The 9110-nt window shown below is 48.0% G+C and overlaps 1 protein-coding gene and 1 non-coding gene across 2 annotated transcripts; one reads left to right on the plus strand and one right to left on the minus strand.

The window, feature by feature from the left end:
• Nucleotides 1-750: 750 nt before the first annotated feature.
• Nucleotides 751-3693, plus strand: LOC123964955 (interaptin-like). The gene has a single exon (XM_046041590.1). It carries the CDS (start codon nucleotides 859-861, stop codon nucleotides 2380-2382), a length of 1524 nt encoding a protein of 507 aa, XP_045897546.1. The 5' UTR covers nucleotides 751-858; the 3' UTR covers nucleotides 2383-3693.
• Nucleotides 3694-7920: 4227 nt separating this feature from the next.
• LOC123964956 lies at nucleotides 7921-8064 on the minus strand. Its single transcript, XR_006823577.1, has one exon. It is a non-coding gene; the product is annotated as a U4 spliceosomal RNA (small nuclear RNA).
• Between the last annotated feature and the right edge of the window lie 1046 nt (nucleotides 8065-9110).

Consider the following 9110-nt stretch of genomic DNA (forward strand, 5'->3'; position numbering starts at 1 on the left):
GTAGGACTGGAGCTTTCTTCAAACAACATACAGAGCGCCTGCTGAATAAAAAAAAGCTAATGATGAGTGTGTACAGGTGTGCTTTATACTCCTCCGGTTATTCCGTCACACCTTACCGTTCTAGCAACAAGCCAATAGGATTGGAGTGATTTCATTCACGTTCAGACCTGCTTCGCCTAGAGGCGTTCCCATAGTGTCGTAACCGACGCAGTTCGAGTTCCCTCGAAGGGGAACTTCCACATTCACACAGACTGCCATCATCTGTCGAGCGTGAACAACCCAGACATCGGTGCTTTCACTGCCAGCTTGAAACTAACACATAGAAGCACATATACAGGTAAAAATAAACTGTAAACTGATGTACAGGGTGTGTGTGAGGATGTTTGTGTTCCAGCAGTTGGATAATAGTATTGCTGCTGAGTGATTGATTGCTTCTTATGTAAAAAAAAAACTTCAAACAAATTCGCTCAAAGGATCACCACGATCCTCTGTCTTTCTACCGTTTCATAAACACCATGCTGTGTGAAAGGTTCTGTCACTTCCTGTACTTTATCAATCAGAATTCTGACAATGTCATAATGTTGATGATGTCATAAACACCATGCTGTGTGAAAGGTTCTGTCACTTCTTGTACTTTATCAATCAGAATTCTGACAATGTCATAATGTTGATGATGTCATAAACACCATTCTGAGGGGAATGTGATGTCACTGCCTGTACTTTATGACATCTTCAACATTCCAAAGATCAAAGTCACTGAGTGAACACATTTTAACACTTCAACTCTTCAATCTAACATCTGAATCATTTACAACTGAGCTTCGTGTACAGAGCCCAGAAAAAGAAACTTGTTGAAAAATGGATATGGACTTAGAAGCAGTCATTCAACAACTTGAAGGCATTAATATCCAACTGCAAAGGTATCCGAAGCAAGGTCAGAAAAAACAACTGGCAGAGCACCATGAAAATAGCCGAACTCTAAAAGGATTGGATGCAATGTCCATGGCTATGAAAGTGGCAAAAGAAGCCATTTTAATAGCCAAGGAAGCTTTGGGAAAAGAACTTCAGGAGCTAAACCATATGCGACCTGACAAAGCCTGGGATGAGAAGTGTAAGAACATCAAGGCAGAGCACTTAGCAGCAAGCCAGCAAAATGGGGCACTGCAACAACAAATTCAGGAGCTCAGGAAAAAACTCCAAAATGAACCAGCTTTGGAGGAAATGTGTAAGGTCATGAAGGAGGAAACTGAGGTCATGAGGCTCCAGAATTACAGCATACAAGAGGAGATCCGGGAGCTCAAAGAAAAGTGCAGAAATTTAAATGCTTTGGATAAAATGTATGATCAACTGAAAGCAGAGAATGTGGCGATTAGCCAGCAAAATGACAACCTGAGACAAGAGATTCAGGAGATAGCCAAAGATCTCCGTAATGAAAAGGCTCTGCAGGAAATTATTGATCAAATGGAAGTGTCAACAGTGGCCATCAGCCAGCAGAACGCTGCACTGAAAGAACAACAGCAGAAGCTCTACAAAGATTATGAAGATCAAAAGATTTTCAGTGTCATGTATAGGGAGAAGTTGCACATCGTGGAAGTTATGCGCCAACAAAATGAAAACATCAAACTACGCATTCAGAGCCTTACCAGAAGGATCCAGAACAGAAAAGCCATGAAGGACAAGTATAAAGCCCTGAAATCAGAAAAAAAAGATGTTTCTGCAAAACAAAATGAGCTTCTTAAAGAACTTCGTTCGCTCTACTCAAAGCATGATAGCATGCCAGTCTATGAAGACAAGTTTGGTCCACTGAGACAGGAGATTGAAGCCTTAAGAAGACACAACGATGAACTCCATCAAAAAATCAAACAGTGCATTGAGGAGATGGAAAACAAAACCGTCATAGAGGAAATGTATAAAGAATTTAAAGTAGAGAAAAAGAATCTAACTCAGCGAAATAACATCCTGAAAAAAGAAATTCAGAAGGTGGAGAAAAGTCTTGTAAAGGAACAAGCTTTGGTAGACAGGAATAATGTCATGAAAGAAGAAAATGAAGCCTTGAGCCAACAAAACGACACATTACAACGCGAGGTTGAAGAGCTCTCCGCCAGACTACAAAGTGAACAAATGCTGGAGGTCATGAATAAATCGCTGACAATGGAAAAAGATGCCATGGGCCGACGAAATGACGTACTTCGACAAGAGGTCCAGGAGCTCAATGAAAAGTTGAACAGCAAAAGAGCTTTAGAAAGTGCGGGCAACGCGATAAAGGCTGAGAAAGAGAACATCGGCCAAGAGCCCTCCGCACATACGATGCTTAGCTCACCTGTGAGGCTGGGAAAATTCCAGCCTCACGCAAAAAGGTGCTGGTTCAATTCCTGGGCCTAACGCTTTTTGTGTAGAGCTGGATTTTTGTCTGCGTTTCTGTGTGAAGTTTGTATGTTTTTCCCCGTGTCTGCAGTCTCTCCGGGTGCTCCGGCTTCCCCTACATCATAAAACATATTTATAATATAGATTCTAAATTGGCCTAAAAAAACAAACAATACCTAAAACCAGAGCAGCACAGTGGTGCAGTGGTTAGCGCTGTCACCTCAGAGCAAGAAGATCCAGGGTTCAAACCTTGGTCCTCTGCGTTTCAGTGTTTAGTTTGTATGTGTGTTCACTCCAGCTTCCCCTACATCATAAAACATATTTATAATATAGATTCTAAATTGGCCTAAAAAAACAAACAATACCTAAAACCACGGCAGCACAGTGGTGCAGTGGTTAGCACTGTCAACTCAGAGCAAGAAGATCCAGGGTTCAAACCTTGGTTGTCTGTGTTTCTGTGTGTAGTTTGTATGTTTCTCCCCGTGTCTGCATGGGTTCACTCCAGCATCCCCTACATCATAAAACATGTTTATAATATAGATTCTAAATTGGTCTAAAAAAACAAACAATACCTAAAACGAGGGCAGCACAGTGGTGCAGTGGTTAGCACTGTCACCTCAGAGCAAGAAGGTCCAGGGTTCAAACCTTGGTCCTCTGCGTTTCAGTGTTTAGTTTGTATGTTTCTCCCCGTGTCTGCGTGTGTTCGCTCCAGCTTCCCCTACCTCATAAAACATATTTATAATATAGATTCTAAATTGGCCTAAAAAAACCAAACAATACCTAAAACCAGGGCAGCACAGTGGTGCAGTGGTTAGCACTGTCACCTCAGATCAAGAAGGTCCAGGGTTCAAACCTTGGTCATCTGCGTTTCTGTGTGTAGTTTGTATGTTTCTCTGCGTGGGTTCGCTCCAGCTTCCCCTACCTTATAAAACATATTTATAATATAGATTCTAAATTGGCCTAAAAAAAACAAACAATACCTAAAACCAGGGCTGCACAGTGGTGCAGTGGTTAGCGCTGTCACCTCAGAGCAAGAAGGTCCAGGGTTCAAACCTTGGTTGTCTGTGTTTCTGATTTTGTATGTTTCTCCCTGTGTCTGCGTGGGTTTTCTCCTGGTGGTCCAGCTTCCCCCCCACCGTCAAAAGACATGCAGGTTAATTGGTGACTCTAAATTGTGCTTATGTGTGTGAGTGGATGTTTGTTTCTATGTGCCCTGTTATGCTGTTCAATTTTCTCCCCTCTTTGCCACCTCCCCAGGTGTTCCATTTTCCTCCTTATATAATATATACATTCGAAAATGACCTAAAAAAATAAAAAATAAAATTAAAAAATGTGATTATTTCTGGTATTTATTAATAAATAGTTGATAGTTTATAGTCGTTCCAATTTTGATGCGTTTTTGCTAAAAAAGATCACATTTTTCCCACACCCGCTTCTCTGCAATGGCTCCCTGTATAATCCTGAATATAATTTAAAATCCTTGTGCTCATCTACAAAGCCCTTAATGGTCAGGCACCATCATATCTTAACCCTCCCGCTGCCCCGGCTTTGCGTAGACATGGCGCGTCCTCCTCGGGGTCAAAGTGTCCCGCGATCCGCCTCGTCAGCACAAGCGGGACAGTAGGCGAGCGCGCAGCTTTCGCAGAGAAATTTCATGCACCCGTGGAAGACGGTGTGCGTTTTGCGATCCCTTTTCAGCGGGCACAACTGACACCTCTTTCTCTTGCTGTGTGCTTGGGACCGGCCAAGTGGAGCTGCGTACCCGGGACCAGCAGAGTGGAGCTGTGTGCTTGGGACCAAGCAGAGAGTGGAGCTGTGTACATAGGAGCAGCAGAGTGGATCTGTGTGCTCGGGAGCAGCAGAGTGGAGCTGTGTGGAGCTGTGCTCGGGACCAGCAGAGGGGAGCCGTGTACATGGGACCGGCCGAGTGGAGCTGTGTGCTTGGGACCAAGCAGAGAGTGGAGCTGTGTGCACAGACCAGCAGAGTGGAGCCGTGTACATGGGACCAGCAGAGTGGATCTGTGTGCTCGGGACCAGCAGAGTGGAGCAGTGTACATGGGATCAGCAGAGTGGAGCTGTGTGGAGCTGTGTACATGGGACCAGCCGAGTGGAGCTGTGTGGAGCTCTGTACTTGGGACCAGCAGAGTGGAGCTGTGTGGGGCATTGTACATGGGACCAGCAGAGTGGAGCTATGTGGAGCTGTGTGCTCGGGAGCAGCAGAGTGGATCTGTGTGCTCGGGACCAGCCGAGTGGAGCTGTGTGGAGCTGTGCTCGGGACCAGCAGAATGGAGCCGTGTACATGGGATCGGCCGAGTGGAGCTGTGTGCTTGGGACCAAGCAGGGAGTGGAGCTGTGTGCACGGACCAGCAGAGTGGAGCTGTGTGCTCGGGAGCAGCAGAGTGGAGCTGTGTGGAGCTGTGTGCTCGGGAGCAGCAGAGTGGAGCTGTGTGAGGCAGTGTACATGGGACCAGCAGAGTGGAGCTGTGTGGAGCTGTGCTCGGGACCAGCGGAGCTGTGGGCTCGCAGACTCCCTTGGAACAGGGAGGGTGTCTAGTGTGTTTGCTAGTTTAGTGTTTTTAGGTAAAACCTACACCTTCTCATTTGGTCAAGAAGTCTGCTTCCCCACCCGTGACTGCTGTGCATTTTTGACCCACTCCTTGGGGTCAAGGTGTCCCGCGATCCGCCTCGTCAGCACAAGCGGGACAGTAGGGGAGCGCCCAAAGAAATTTCATGCACCCGCGGCAGACGGTGTGCGTTTTGCGATCCCTTTTCAGCGGGCACAACTGACACCTCTTTCTCCTGCCAGCCGCCCGTGTCGCTCCGTGGGAGGAGACAGCCGCCGCGGCAGTCTTGGCACGCCTGGGTCGTCGTCGTGGGCCGTCTCGTCGTTCTTCCTGTTCCACTCCTTCTCGTCCTTCTTCTCGTCCTTCTCGTTGTCGATCCCCCGAGTAGGACTCGGCGCGAACGGATCTGACGAGCGCCGCGGAGGCTTCGGCGCGAGGGAGACGGCGCCTCCTCTGGAGCACCTTTGGTGGCGTTGTAGCGGAGGACGAGGTCCGGCTTGCGGTATCGGCGATCGCTGACGGCGTCCTGGCGCGCGTCGGGGCACAGCGTTGTGCTCATCAGCAGCACGTTTCTGTTTTTCTTGGGCACGTATGAGACCAGAGCGGTGGCGCCCGCGAAGGCGAACTTTGAGGAGAAGACGGCCCTCCCCTTGGCGGCGAGCAGCGCGGGCGGAAGCTCGGGCTTGTTCTTGTGCACCGTTCCGAGCATGGTGAGGTTTCGCTCGAGGAGTCGCCGGCCGAGCTCGTAGGAGGTGAAAAAGTTGTCGCAGGTTCCGCCGCGGGGACCCTCGAGGCCCTCGGTCAGGTCGAGCACGACCCGCATGCCCTGGTTCCTTTCGGAGGTGGGAGTGGGTCCTCTTCCTCCTCCCCCTCCTCCTCTTGCCGCCGCTGCTGCCTCCGCAGGGAGGGGTTTCCCGGTGTAGACTTGCATCTTCCAGGCGAACCAGGACTTGATGCCGTACTTGGCCGGCTTGCTGGGCATGTACTGTCTGAAGGTACAGCGACCTGTGGAAATAATATATATATATATATATATATATATCATCATTTTATACATTTATCATCGTTTTATACATTTATCACCATTTTATACATTTCATCCTCGTTTTACACACACACACACACACACACCACAACAACAACAACACGGCGATACCTCTGAAGGGAACCAGCTGCTCGTCCACCGTTATCTCGGGCCCCGGGTTGTACAGGTAGGGCAGCCGCTCGGCCCACCTGTCCCACAGGCTGGCCGCCGTCTTGCCCCGCGACCTGTACACGCCGGCCAAAATGAGCAGCCCGACGTAGGCTGCTCAAGTCTTTTTAAATGATGACTCTCACCCTCTGCGAAATGAGTTTCAGTTATTACCGTCTGCGAGGAGGTATAAAGTCCCTAGGTGTAGAACGAAAAGACATAAAAGCAGCTTCGTAATAAATGCGATTGATATGCTTAACAAATTGTAGAGGTGTTTTCTCAGATATATACTAGGGGTCTCATGAATTTTTCATAATGAATTTTTTTTTATTTTATTTATTTATTTTATCTGTCCTTATGTGTAGTGTGATGTTCTGTGTTGTGTGTTGTTTTTTGTACTGGATGCCATAGAATGTCATTGCACTGTAAAACAAATTTACCTACGGGTATAAATAAAGTAAACAAACAAACAAACAAACAAACAAAGTAGGCGCGCAGGTCGGTCTCGTCCATGCACTTCCACCAGCGGTATCGTTGTCCGTATTTTTGACCACTGGCCTCCAGGTTAGTCATCTCCAGAATGAGCTTCTCGATCGCGGCCGTGAACAACAGGCAGAACGTGGATGTCGCGGGCGAGGGACGCGGCGTACGGGGTGGGTCCCGGGACGGTGGTGGTGGCTGCGGTGGCTGCAGATGCTGCCGACGGTCCTGATGCTGTGGTGATCGTAGTCGTCGCGTGTCCCCGTGTGAGATGCTGACACGTGGAGGACCATGTGATTGCACCGTTTTTGGACACAAATGTTTGTCTCTCTTCTTCTACTTCTTCCTCCTCCTCTCCTTCTTCTTCATCATCTTGTTGTTTTTGTTGTTGTTGTTGTTGTTGTTGTTCTTCTTCTTCTTCATCATCTTGTTCTTCCTCGCTCTCCTGACCGCTCTCATAGTCCTCAAAGTCTTTGTCCAACACGTATTCGTTGTCAGAGACGTCAGAGTACCGGTCGTCGTCCCGGTCGTCGTCCCGGTCGTCGTCATCCCGGTCCCCGGGGTCTCGAACGCTCATGGCTCTTTGTTTTGTTGTTTTTTTTCGCCGCCCCCGGTTGTGTTTCGGGCAGTGTGTTTGGGCACGCTTTCCGCTACACTTTCTGCGTCTAGGTCACGGGGGTGTCTTGGTGCGATCGCTCGAGATGGGGTCTTTCATTTGTCTTTCTCTCATTAGTAGGCTTATTTTATCACGTCTTCTTGCTGAACGTAATACTGCTACTCTGCGGTCGTTATGTTTCCTTATTTTTTTCAACGGGTCACGGGGACCCGGTCTGCACAGCGCGAGGGCGCTGCTTATTCGCCGAGCATATTTCAGAGGGGACCGAGCGGACGTTTTGACCCGGTCTGGACAGCGCGAGGGCGCTGCTTATTCGGCGAGTATAGTTCCGAGGGGACGGCGCGAGGGCGCTGCGTGTACCCGCAAGTTGTCAGACAGATGAGCGAGAGAGGGGCGAGCCCCATTGCACCCGGTTTGTTCGAAGGGAAGGGAAAGAAACGAGCCGAAGTCATTATGACCCGCTCGGGGCAGCGGGAGGGTTAAACATGAAATGGTAGTCATGGCTTGACCAGCATACCCTGGACTCTATGGATGATTTATTATTAGCAAGGTCCGAATTAGAGCTGAGTGAAATTTAGCCAGAACTTAGATGAGTTTCATTTCAGCAAGAGAATTGAAAGTTGAAAGGCTTTGTATTTGTGAACAACTCCTCAAAAATTATTTTTTTAATGATTTGGGTTTTAGCATTAAAACAAAGCGCAAAGCCTCCTCAGAGACTAACAAAAATTGCCAGAGCTGACTATATTTCAAGTCATCCAGGCGGGGTATTGGGGTATTAAGTTTTCAACCAGCAATAATCACGTCTCAGGGGAACTTCATAGACTATGAAATTGCCTCTGCGAAAGGATACAGAATGTACCTATCAGTTAAATGTGGATCTGCAACAACAACCACAACAAGTGATAACCCTTACTGGACTGTTATTGCACAGATGTGGCTTATGAACTGCAAACCCCACCTTTTTTTAAACATGAAATGGTAGTCATACCCTGGACTCTATGGATGACTTATTATTAGCAAGGTCCGAATTAGAGCTGAGTGAAATTTAGCCAGAACTTCAGTTTCATTTCAGCAAGAGAATTGAAAGACAAGTTGAAAGGCTTTGTATTTGTGAACAACTACTCAAAAAATATTGGGTATTGGGTTAAGTTTTGTGGTGGGAATTGTGTGTTTAAATAACCAGCTCAGGCAAACACTTGTCTTTCTGTGTATTTTATTCAAGTCTTCTGCAGAAGGACTCACAGCAAAACACATACGCCGTGTACATGTATGCTCAAATGAGTGAGGAGAGCTCTGTGAGCCTGTTATTTATCCAGCTTTAGGGTCAATCTTATCATCCCACAGAGACACATTGTCCCTGAAGTCTGGATACCACAAGGGGAACGAGAGACTGCGTCGGCCCGCCGCACCTCTCTCCCCGCCTGAAGCGCCTGCTTCATAGTTTAAGCTAATGATGAGTGTGTACAGGTGTGCTTTATACTCCTCCGGTTATTCCGTCACACCTTACCGTTCTAGCAACAAGCCAATAGGATTGGAGTGATTTCATTCACGTTCAGACCTGCTTCGCCTAGAGGCGTTCCCATAGTGTCGTAACCGACGCAGTGTCTCGTTCCCCTTCTCAGGGAACCAGGGTTACATACGTAACCCGAGACGTTCCCCTTCGAGGGAACTCGAACTGCGTCGGTTACGACACTATGGGAACGAGATACCCACTAAACCGTGCTGAAAACCCCGCCTGCCCCTGTGTGCAATAAAGTGGCATGACTAAGAGGAGAGCGCACGAGTGCCAGGTGCCGAAGGAAGGTCAAGACTGTAAAACCGAATGAATGTGTGCGGAGTGGCCCAGCCAGCCGCTAAACAAACATCCTGCAAAGAGGCCCCGGAAAGGAGGGCT

The sequence above is a fragment of the Micropterus dolomieu genome, unplaced genomic scaffold, assembly GCF_021292245.1.
Source record: "Micropterus dolomieu isolate WLL.071019.BEF.003 ecotype Adirondacks unplaced genomic scaffold, ASM2129224v1 contig_7159, whole genome shotgun sequence".
Taxonomy (NCBI): Eukaryota; Metazoa; Chordata; class Actinopteri; order Centrarchiformes; family Centrarchidae; genus Micropterus; species Micropterus dolomieu.

What these genes read in the sequence shown, in the direction of transcription:
- LOC123964955 (XM_046041590.1), top strand. Translation starts at nt 859, where the DNA reads ATGGATATGGACTTAGAAGCAGTCATTCAACAACTTGAAGGCATTAAT.